Source organism: Carcharodon carcharias, chromosome 17 (genome assembly GCF_017639515.1).
Source record: "Carcharodon carcharias isolate sCarCar2 chromosome 17, sCarCar2.pri, whole genome shotgun sequence".
In the NCBI taxonomy this organism is placed as follows: Eukaryota; Metazoa; Chordata; class Chondrichthyes; order Lamniformes; family Lamnidae; genus Carcharodon; species Carcharodon carcharias.
The window spans coordinates 44603661-44616047 of record NC_054483.1 but is presented as its reverse complement, the minus strand read 5'-3'; the positions used below and the strand labels follow the sequence as shown (position 1 = coordinate 44616047).

General features: G+C 40.5%; 1 protein-coding gene across 1 annotated transcript in view; it reads right to left on the bottom strand.

The window, feature by feature from the left end:
- Nucleotides 1-12387, bottom strand: part of LOC121289632 (broad substrate specificity ATP-binding cassette transporter ABCG2-like) — a 184219-nt gene that overhangs the window by 25816 nt on the left and 146016 nt on the right. Inside the window, exon 14 of the mRNA XM_041209261.1 lies at nt 4603-4721. Coding sequence (XP_041065195.1) covers nt 4603-4721 — 119 coding nt within the window. The remainder of the gene's footprint in view (nt 1-4602; nt 4722-12387) is intronic.

Sequence of the window (12387 nt, the reverse complement as noted above, 5' to 3'; positions counted from 1 at the left end):
TTGTAATGGATATTGGTGGACAGTCTATCACCAGAGATTGAGACAGAGAGGTCAAGGAAGGGAAGGGAAGTGTCAGAGATGGACCACGTGAAAATGATGGAGGGGTGGAGATTGGAAGCAAAATTAATAAATTTTTCCAAGTCCTGACGAGAGCATGAAGCGGCACCGAAGTAATCATCGATGTACCGGAGAAAGAGTTGTGGAAGGGGGCCGGAGTAGGACTGCAACAAGGAATGTTCCACATACCCCATAAAGAGACAGGCATAGCTGGGGCCCATGCGGGTACCCATAGCCACACCTTTTATTTGGAGGAAGTGGGAGGAGTTGAAGGAGAAATTGTTCAGCGTGAGAACAAGTTCAGCCAGTTCTTCAGGAGGAGAGTAGTGGTGGATGGGGATTGTTCGGGCCTCTGTTCGAGGAAGAAGCTAAGGGCCCTCAGACCATCCTGGTGGGGAACTCAAGTTCTGTCGAAGGGTCATGAGGACTCGAAACGTCAACTCTTTTCTTCTCCGCCGATGCTGCCGGACCTGCTGAGTTTTTCCAGGTAATTCTGTTTTTGTTTTGGATTTCCAGCATCCGCAGTTTTTTTGTTTTTATAACAGTATTTATATGGCTGGTTCAGTTCAGTTCAGTTTCTGGTCAATGGTAACTCCCAGGACATTGATAGCGGAGAATTCAGCGATGATAATAGAAACATAGAAACTAGGAGCAGGAGTAGGCCATTCAGCACTTTGAGATTGCTCCAACATTCAATATGATTATGGCTGATCCTCTATCTCAATGTCATATTCCCGCTTTCTCCCCATACCCTTGATGCCCCTAATATCCAAAAAATTATCAATTTCTTTCTTGAATATACTCAGTGACCCGTCCTCTGTGGTAGAGAATGCCTCAGGTTGACCACCCTCTGAGTGAAGAAATTTTACCTCATCTCAGTCCTAAGTGGCCTGCTCCATATCCTGAGACTATGGCCCCAAGTTTTAGACTCCCCAGCCAGGGGAAACATTTTCCCTGCATCTGGTCTGTCTAGCCCTGTTAGAATTTTATAAGTTTCAATCAGATCCCCTCTCATTCTTCTGCCAAACTCTAGTGAATACAGGCCCAGTCGAGCCAATCTCTCTTCATACGACAGTCCTGCCATCCCCGGTATCAGCCTAGTGAACCTTCATTGCACTCCCTCTAAGGCAAGTATATCCTTTCTTAGGTAGGGAGACCAAAACTGCATGCAATACTCCAGGTGTGGTCTCACCAAGGCCTTGTATAACTGCAGTAAGATATCCCTACTTCTGAACTCAAATCCTCTTGCAATGAAGGCCAACATACCATCTGCCTTCCTAATTGCCTGTTGGACCTGCCTGTTTACTTTCATTGACTGGTGTACAAGGACACCCAGATCCCTTTATACACCCACATTTCTCAATATGTCACCATTTAAATAATACTCTGCCTTTCTATTTTTCACACTGAAATATATAACTTCACATTTATCCACATTATGCTGCATCTGCCATGTGTTTGTCTACATACACAACTTGTCTAAATTGCCCTGAAGCCTCCTTGCATCCTCCTCATGACTCACAACCCCGCCCAGTTTTGCGACGTCAACAAACTTGGAAATATTGCACTTGTGGTTTCCTTATCCAATATATATACATATATATATATAGTGAATAGCTGGGGCCCCAGCACTGATCCCTGCGTTACACCACTAGACACCACCTGCCATTTGGAAAAAGACCCATTTATTCCCACTCTCTGTTTCCAGTGTGTCAACCAATTCTCAATCCATGCCAGTATATTACCCCTGATCCCATGTGCTTTAATTTTGCTCACTAGCCTCTTATGTGGAACCTTGAAATCCAAATACACCACATCCAATGGTTCTCCCTTATTTATTCTACTAGTTACATCCTCAAAAAAACTCCAGTGGATTAGTTAAGCATGATTTCCCTTTCATTAACCCATGCTGCCTTTGTCTAATCCCGTTAATGCTTTCCAAGTGTTCTGTTACCACGTCTTCCATAATAGATTCTAGCTAACTGGTCTGTAACTCTTTGTTTTTTCTCTCTCTCTTTTTTTAAATAGTGGGGTTACATTTGCCACCCTCCAATCTGTTGAAACTGCTCCAGAGCCTATAGAATTTTGGCCAATACATCCAATATTTCCAGGGCCAATTCCTTTAGTACTCTGGGATGTAGATTAACAGGCCCTGGGGATTTTTCCATCTTTAACCCCATTAATTTCTCTAGCACCATTTTCTTACCGATACTGATTTTCTTCAATTCTTCCCTCTCACTAGACCCTTGGTTCCCTAACATTTCTGGGAAATTATTTGTGAAGATATAACCAAAATATGTGCTCAATTCTTCTGCTATTTATTTGTTCCCCATTATAATTTCTCCTGTTTCTGACTGTAAGGAACCTACATTTGTCTTTGCTAATCTTTTTCTCTTCACATATTTATAGAAGCTTTTACAAGCAGTTTTTTATGTTCCCTGCAAGTTTACTCTCATACTCCATTTTCCCTTTTCTTGATCAATCTTAATGCCATTGAACATCAAGAGAAATGCTAAACATCTGAATATATCCTCTGTCACTATGTTTTTCCCACCCAATATTTCACACTCCCCAACCACATCCATGAATAAATCTAAAAAAAATGTCTACAATGTCTCTTTTGTAAAACAGGTGCAAAGCATTCTTTATGAACTATGTCCACACCTTGCATCTCCACACAGAAATTACTTTTGTGGTCTCTAATTGGCCCTATTCTGTCCTTAGTTATGCTCTTACTCTTTTTGCCTTTATAAGACATTTTTGGGATTTTTCCGGCTTCATTTAACTTGACAATTATTTTCATGCCCTCTCTTTGCTTTTCTAATTTCCTTTACTTTCATCCCTGCACATTCTATACTCCTTTAGGCTTTCTGCAGTATTGAGCTTTTGGCATCTGACATAAGCTTTCTCTGTTTTGCCTTAGCTTATTCAGTCTGCTCTTTGACTCCCAGAAACATCTAGATTTTGGAGTCCCACCCTTCATCCTTGTGTCAAAAAATTTGTTCTGAAGAACTCTCTCTATCTCCTTCTTGAATGTCTTTCACCACTCTGACATGTATTTCTCTTCACGTGGCTGCTTCCAGTCCACTTATGTTAAAACGCATCTCGGTTTGGTAAAATTGGCTTTTCCCCAATTTAAAACTTTTATTCTGGCTCTGTCTTTTTTCTTTTCCATAACTATTGTGATGGAAGTTCATATTGTTAGCATGCTAAGAAGCTATGTAGTTAATGTGTAAGTGAATGTACACACTGGGAATTCAGATTCAATAAGTATAACAGAGATTAGAAGGGACATGCTCTGATTGTAAATAGATGTCATTTTACCTTACTTTCGATGCCTTGTATCAGGTAAATGAAAAACTGTTACACCTGGACCATCTACTCCTTTAATGTTGCAATAAATGTTACAAATTTTTAAAAAAGACAAAAGGGCAGTCAGCCCCCACAGTTCAGTCAGTATCCTGATAGTACTCAGAATCTATGGTGGAAACTTCCCTCTTTATCGATTATATTTGAAGAAATCCATTATCATCGGAATATCTGTCAGTTAGTGAAACTGTCAGTTTGATTGGGATACCTGCTTTTTGTGTGGATATTGACATTCGGCTGCAGCTATTTATATCACGGGTTTGGGAAACCTGTTTGGGTGGGAGCCAAGAGCCTTTTCTGGAGATTTTCCTGGGAAATAATAGTGACAGCTTTCAACATTTTGTGCCTTTGGAGTTTTGTAGTCAGATTTTCATCTCCTCGCCTGTCTTTTGGACACATTGGACTTAGCCTACATGTAAACTCACAGTCCTCATAACCGCAACGAAATATTCACCACGGCTTATTAGCAGGCAGCCTTGGAATAAAGAAAGATCTAACTTTGTTGTTTTTGCTGTGTAATATATAATTCATATTCATTTTGAATGACTGTTCAATTAAAATATAAAAATAAGTTGAAATCTTGTTTATCAATTTTTGTGATGGACATTTGGTAATTGTCATTTTAAAATTTGTTGTTACTAAAATGAATCGTAAAACTACTTCTAAATCTAACTAAATTATGATTACGGCCACCAAAAGGGTCTCCTACTGATAACCCTTCTACCTGCTCAGCTTCATTCCCTAAAACTAAATACAGAACTGTCCTTTCTCTTGTTGGGTTGCTACAAACTTGGATAAAAAAATTCTCCCGAATGCATTTAGTAATGTACTTCTCCTGTGTACTTAGTAAAGCTCATACCAGCAGTCCCCCATACCCACTGTCTTCTTACAAATTCTGCAGCTGTTAGGGCTAGTGCTATTGCTGGCCCTCTTCCTCCAGCTGTTACTTGATTCAAATAAATTAGTAGCATGCATGATAAGCAGATATAGCTTACTGAGGGCAAGTAAGGTGCAACATATTAGAAAAAATATATATGAAGCTTTGTGGGATCATAACAATATCAAAAGCTCAAAGCAAGTTGAAGCAACACTTGTAACTATTTTTTGAAGATAATCAGCCATTTCTGGCACAGATAATCATTTTAAACTTTCTCTTTTAGACACATTGAAACTTACATTCCTTTACTTGGTGACATGCTCCCTGAGCAATTGGCTACTGCTTGTGATAATGTTGTGTCATTCCTTTGTTTATCATTACAGAAATACAGATTTCTGAATTCATTCACCTGCAGTGCCTTAAAAAAATCATATTTAAGAGTTACTTAAACTTATCATCAAAAGGCCCATCTAATTCCATGTGAACTCTGATGATGCCCTTATCTACCTCACCAATGTCTCTCTCAATTCCTTCATCAAACTTGAGTTGTCGGATTGCTTATCTGACACAAGTTACAATTTCCTACAATTCAGTACTGGAAAGACAAAAGCCATTGTCTTCAGTCTCCACGGAAAACTTATTTCCTTATTCACCAATTCCATCCCCTCCCTAGCTACTATTTCAGGCTGAACCAGACACTTCACAACCTCAGCATCCTATATGACCCTGAGATGAACTTCTAACTCCATATCCTCTCCAAAGATCACCTACTTCAAATAGTCTCTCAGCCAGCTTCCACCATTCATAACAAAAACAGAATTACCTGGAAAAACTCAGCAGGTCTGGCAGCATCGGCAGAGAAGAAAAGAGTTGACGTTTCGAGTCCTCATGACCCTTCGACAGAACTTGAGTGAATCCAAGAAAGGGGTGAAATATAAGCTGGTTTAAGGTGTGTGGTGGGGGGTGGTTTGGGTGGGGGGAGAGAAGTGGAGGGGGTTGGTGTGGTTGAAGGGACAAACAAGCAGTGATAGAAGCAGATCATCAAAAGATGTCACAGACAACAGAACAAAAGAACACTTAGGTGTTAAAGTTGGTGATATTATCTAAACGAATGTACTAATTAAGAATGGATGGTAGGGCACTCAAGGTATAGCTCTAGTGGGGGTCGGGGGAGCATAAAAGATTTAAAAATATTTAAAAATAATTCCTATAATTAATTCCTAAAATAACACCTATTTCCATTATTTTTAAATATTTTTAAATCTTTTATGCTCCCCCGACCCCCACTAGAGCTATACCTTGAGTGCCCTACCATCCATTCTTAATTAGCACATTCGTTTAGATAATATCACCAACTTTAACACCTATGTGTTCTTTTGTTCTGTTGTCTGTGGCATCTTTTGATGATCTGCTTCTATCACTGCTTGTTTGTCCCTACAACCACACCAACCCCCTCCACTTCTCTCCCCCCTCCCAAACCAGCCCCCCACCACCCCCCCCACACACACACACCTTAAACCAGCTTATATTTCACCCCTTTCTTGGATTCACTCAAGTTCTGTCGAAGGGTCATGAGGACTCGAAATGTCAACTCTTTTCTTCTCCGCCGATGCTGCCAGACATGCTGAGTTTTTCCAGGTAATTCTGTTTTTGTTTTGGATTTCTAGCATCCGCAGTTTTTTTGTTTTTATTCACCATTCATAAACTTAGGCTCATCTAGAGCTCTGGGTGTCATGCATCCATCACCTCTGTGCTCACTGGCCTACACTGGCTGCTGGTCCACCAATAGCTCAATTTTAAACTTCTCATCCTTGTGCTCAAATCCATTCATGGCACAGCCCTTCCTCTGGAACCTCTTCTAGCCCTGAAACCCCTCAGGAATTTTGCATTCCTCCAACTCTAGCCTTTTGTGCATTCTCCACTTCCGTCACCTATCATTGGTAGCTGTGCCTTCAGACATCTAGGCTTTAAGTGCTACAATTCCCCCAATAAGCCTCTCAACCTCCTTGAAAATGCTTCCAAAATTCTATCTTTTAGACCAAGTCAAATTAATGTCTCTGTCTTTAGCTCAATGTTAATTTATGGTTATGCTCCTGTTAAGCATCTTGAGATGTATTACTACATTAATTGTGCTTTCCAAATGGATATTGCAGTTGCTGCTTTATTTGTTGCTTATTAAAATATGCAGCTCATGTGCTTTTTTATTGGTAAAAGTGTTACAGTGAATTGACCTTTGACCTTTGGTGAAAAGCAGCATTTTATGAGGCTGAATTTCCTGTATGGAGCATTGATGGACAGGAACATGAGTCAAAGATCGGGTTATAACTATAGGGACAATTTTCCATCCCAAGCACCTGTTTAACAAAGCTTAATATTAAATTATACCTACATGTTCAGCTGCAGGTCTAACAGATGTACAAATGCCACTGTTGTAGTGTGGCCTTGTTGCCTATTTGGAATAGAGCTGATCTGAAGACAACCCTCTAAGTGGAAACATTAGGTTTATTTACAATACAGCCAACAGCAATTATTCGTGTGCTTTCAACTCCATCTCTACCTCTACACTGACTGAGGAGGTAGCCCATGCTGCTAACACATTGGTTTATTATGATCTTATATCACAAGACTATTCTTAAAGGTGCAGTCAAACATTTAACAAAAACCATAATTACTACATTCCTCCCCTTTTAGCTTTGCTGTGCTTTCCAAATAGATATTGTATTTACACGGATACTTATCTCATGATATCATAATATTTACACAGGTCATGAAATTTCCAAGTTCAGTCTTTCAGGTGTGTTATGGCACAGCAGATGGTAAATGCTGAGCTGTTCAAATCCCAGAAGGAAATTCGAAACAACTGCCACAACTATTTTACAATTTGTATTTATTTTGAAATGGGCGCCTTGAATTTAGTAGTAATAAGACTACCGAGTCTTATATGTTTCTTACAAAACAAAATCAAACCCTTATTAAGAAAAAAATGATTTTAAACACATACATAGGTTAACTAGGGGAGCTAGGAGTTATCATAGTGGCAATTTGTAAACCTAACTCCCAGTTATGCCTCTGTTAAGGCAACAGTAAAATACATAGGTTTTTAAAAACTCAGGCAAAGTAACATGATACCCTGAACAGTCGAATTCAAAGTGAGTTTTCTTCATTTCAGTTCATGTGGACAGCCACTTGAGGATTAGAGGCTTTTCACACTTGTTAGATGTTAGAATGCCTTCTTTCCTTGCACATAACCTCATCTTCTTTATACATGTTTCTCCCATTTTAATGTAAATCCTATTGTTTCTATTTGTCTTTTCAACTCTACTTTTATAATAATAAAAATCTTTCATACTACCAATTTTATCAGTAAGCTTTGGGAAAAATAAACACACTGTTTGACTTAGCCTCTGTTGGCTAGGTATAACACCTTACCACCTCTTTGAAATTCACTACTTTGGTTTATCTAACAATGCAAATTTTCCTTTTACACTTCATATTCTAAAACTTCAACCATGTTTACATGTTTAGCATTTTAAACCTAGCTTCTCCTCTGACGCATCAAAGCCTTCAGAGCAGCTGTCTTTAATTCAATTAAGTCACAAACACACAATTCCTACTTTACAATAATTCCCAATAACATTCTGAAAATTATATTTTCCTGACAAGGTGGCTTCCTGATTTGTGTGGAATGTGGCAGCTCTACAACTTCAGATTCTTTTTCAGGAACTCACATTCTCTGGAACTGCATGAAAATCAGGTACTTGCAGTTCAGTATCTTCCACTCTGATAGACATCTGACATGTCAGCCCTTGACTGAGCATCTTCAACCGGAAACACTGGTTCAGTAGTGGTTACAGGTGGGACCATATCTTGTTATGGTATCTCTCTTTTCTTAAATGGCCCACATGCTTACGGATGATCTGGCCTTCCACTTCCACATGGTATAATAATCGCTCGGTCACTGAACTTACTTTGCCCGGTAAGCACTTCGGTCCTCCAATGAAATTCTTCACTGGCTACTGCCTACCCAACAGTAAATTGTCTCTCATGACCATGCAAGTCATGAGCAGCCTTTTGGTTTCCTTGACTCTTCGCTATCTTCACCTCCAGATTTGGAAATATTAGGCTCAGTCTTGTCCTAAGACGGCATCTCATCAACAATTCTGCAGGTGTTGCTCCTATTGTCATGTGGGGGGTCATTCTGTAGTGAAAAAGAAAGTGTGCAAGTTTGATCTCCAAAGAATCACCTGTTAATTTCTTCATGCCGCCTTATAAGTTTGAACTGCCCTTTCTGCCAATCCGTTTGATGATGGATGGTACAATGCAGTCTTCACATGGTGATGCCGTTGAGGCTGATGAACCATTGGAACTCAGCACTTGTGAATGCAGTGCCGTTATTGGATACGACTACTTTTGGTAGTCCATGGATGGCAAAGCTATGGCGTAGTTTCTCTATTGTAGTGCCCGACATTGCTGACTTCACTTCATAAACATTGAACCACTTGGAATGAGCATTGAAAATCAGTACAAACATGGTTCCAGGAAAGGGTCCAATGTAGTCAATGTGTAGCTGCACCCAGGGTCTACCAGGCAACTCCCATGGGTGCAATGGAGTTGCCACCAGAAACTTTTGTAGCTGCTGAAATTACGCACAGTGCTTTACCACATTTTCAATATAGCCATCCATCCCTGGCCACCATAGGTAGCTGCGCTGTGGTCTTCATTTGGGAGATCCCTTGATGAGCACTGTGTAGTTTGACTAAAAGTGGCTCCCCTCCCTTTGGAGTAACAATTACCTGTGTACCCTACAAAGAACACTATCTTGACTGCTCGTCTCGTGTCTTCAGTTGAAGAACGGTTTAATTTCATCAGAGACTGGCTCCTGGGACCAACCATGTGACACTTGGGTCTCACACTCCAGATAGGACCGGGTCCCAAATCATCCAGCCTCGGATCTGTCTGGCACACTCTGGTGAGGAATCTAGAAAATTTAACAGTAAAACGAGTTCCTGTGGAACTGGGACGTGTTCATTATTCTCCTGTTAGGGCAGGCGACTCAGGGCATTGGCATTTGCAATGTGAATGCCTGTCCTATGTACAGAGGTGCATTCATAAGCCACCAAAATTAGTGCCCATCATTGTATTGTTGCTGAGGCTATGGGTGGTATAGCATTTTCCTCGCTAAACAAACCCAATAGTGGTTTGTGATCTGGTGCAATCATGAAATGCCTTCGTGCACATACTGGTGAAATTTTTTTACACCAAAAATGATCGACAGATCTTCCTTTTCAATCTGAGAATATCCTTTCTCAGCTGTGGTAAGCGTCCTGGATACATAGCCTATTGACCGCTCCTTGCTGTCGTCCATTCTATGAGATAGTATCGCTCCATATGGAGACTCATTGCAGTTCGCACCAAGTCTTTCGTCTGGTCATAATGCACTAATAGATTGGATGAGTTTAACAGCTGTTTCACTTTCATGAAAGCTTTTTGGTGTACCTCCCAAGACCAATGTTGGTTCCTTCTTAGCAGAGGGGCCAGGACTGTAGATAAATTAAGTAAAAATCACCCATAATAATTTATCATTCCTAAAAATGATTTAAGTTCAGAGGCGTTCTTACATGCAGGTGCCTCCCTTATTGCTTTAACCTTCTTTTCAACCAGGCGTAATCCCTGAGAATCTACCCGGTGACCCAAATCGATTACTTCCTTTGCTTGAAATGTGCATTTTTCCTTTTTCAGTCGCACTCCTGCTTGTAAAAAGCATTTTAGAACTTCTTCTAGGTGAGCCAAATGTTCCTTTTCAGTGAATCCATTTATCAGCACAGCATTTAAGTAGGCTACAGCCTGGAGCAGTCCCTGCAGTAAGCTTTCTATTGTTCTTTGAAAGGTGGCACACGCTGAGGAAACACCGAAAGGCAAGCGTGTATATTGGTACAACTCTTTGTGGGTATTAATTGCGACGAATTCCCAGGAGGCGTCATCCAACTCTACTTGTGATATGTGTGGCTTACGTTAAACTTTATATATGTTGTCCCTCCTGCTAGCCTGGCAAATAGGTCTTTGATTTTTGGAATGGGGTACCTGTCGAATTTGGCTGCTCTGTTGACCTTTAGTTTATAGTCCCCACAAATTCGGATGCTTTGATCTGGTTTAAGGACAGGGACTATGGGTGTTGCTCATTCTGAGAACTGAACCGCTTTTATGACAGCCAACCTCTCTAGCCGGTTCAGCTCAGCGTCAACCTTGTCTCTTAGGGCGTATGGCACCGGTCTTGCTTTCAGGAAGTGAGGGTTTGCTTCTGGATCTATGTAAATTTTGGCCTGCAGGCCTTGTATTTTTCCTAGTTCATCCTTAAAGACAGTGGCATATTATTTAAGCAGCTCTGATAGCCCACTTGCTCTCATCTGGAAGATTTCGGACCAGTTTAATTTAATCTCCTTTAACCAATCTCGCCCAAGAAGGCTTGCCCCTTCACCTACTATCACCATCATGAGTAACTGTGCCAATTGGCTTCTACAATGAACAGTTACTCTGCTGATATATTTTACTTGGATTTCTTCACCTGTGCACATTTTCAGCTTGGCAGATGTTTGTTCCAAATTTAATTGATGTTCACCATTATTTAAAGATCTGAAAGTGTGTTCTCTAGTTACAGTGTTTTTTTTTATTCATTCACAGAATGTGGGCTTTGCTGGCTGGGCCAGCATTTTTATTGTCAATCCCTAGTTGCCCTTGAGAAGGTGGTGGTGAGCTGCCTTCTTGAACCGCTGCAGTCCTTATGGAAGCTCCTGTGTTTACTTCCAATTTTACTAGTTTACCATTCACTTGTACTGTAACAAATATTGGCTCTGTCTTGCCAACTTTCATGTTAAACAATGGCTAGATGTTAGAATTTGTTGTTTCAGGCTCTTCTTCACTGTAGCCTTCATGAACTTCTTCTGCTGCTTGCAAGCTTGTTTAAATCTCTCTTTGCACTATCTCATTATGTGTCCACTTCTGGAACAAAAATAACATTCTACTCTTTTAAACTGCCAATCGCTAAAAGACTGATTGTTTCCACATCGATTAAAGTTGTTCTTCGATTTAGCTGCTAAATTATTTCTTCTTATTTTTTGGTTAGCGGGGGCTGTGTCCCACTTCGTGGCAGAGGCTTGCTTTTTCACGCCACTTTCGGCTGACTGTTCCTGCTTGATTTGGAGTACAGCACCATTTTGCGCCTCTTGTATTGCTTGTGAATTTCTTACAATGTTTTCCATGGCCAGTGGTATTTATAACACCTTAAAATCCAGATTCACTTCAGCCAGCAATCTTCTTTGAATAGCGTCTTCTTTCACACCACACACTAAATGAGTATGTCTTTCAGAGTCTCACCGAACTCGCAATGTTCCGTTAGTTGCTTCAAATTCGCCACATAGCTAGCAATTGTGTCACCTGGGGCTCTATTTCATGAATTGAACCAGAACCTCTGCATTGTGACTGAGGGTTTGGGTTGAAAATGTCCCTTCACGAGGTCCACTAATTCTGCAAAATTCTTTGAATGTGGGGCACTGGGTGCTGTCAAACTTCAAATCAAACTGTACGTTTTGCTCCCGCAAGTACTCAACAAGATCCCTTGCTCTTCTCTTCCCCTATGATTTTGTTTGCTTGAAAGAAGAATGCTCGTTCTAGATACTGAGGCCAATCGTCTGTGGCTGGCTCAAAGGGATCGATTCTACCAAATTTTGGGTGAGTATATCTTCTGTTATTTTAAATGGACTTTGATACCCACAATCGCTGGGCAAGGTATAGTACGGATTCATCTTGATTTATCCTGATTTATTCTCATTGCTTTGTTGTCTATTTGTAATAGAGTTGATCTGCAGACAACTTTCTAAGTGGAAACATTAGGTTTATTTACAATATAGCCAGCAGTAACTACCCAACTCCTCGTGTGCTTTCAACTCCATCTCTACACTGACTGAGGAGGTAGCCTTCGCTACTAATACATTGGTTTACACAGATCATGTGATCTTACATCACTGGACTATTCTTAAAGGTACAGTCCAACATTTAACAAAACCATAATTACTACAGCCAACCTTGTC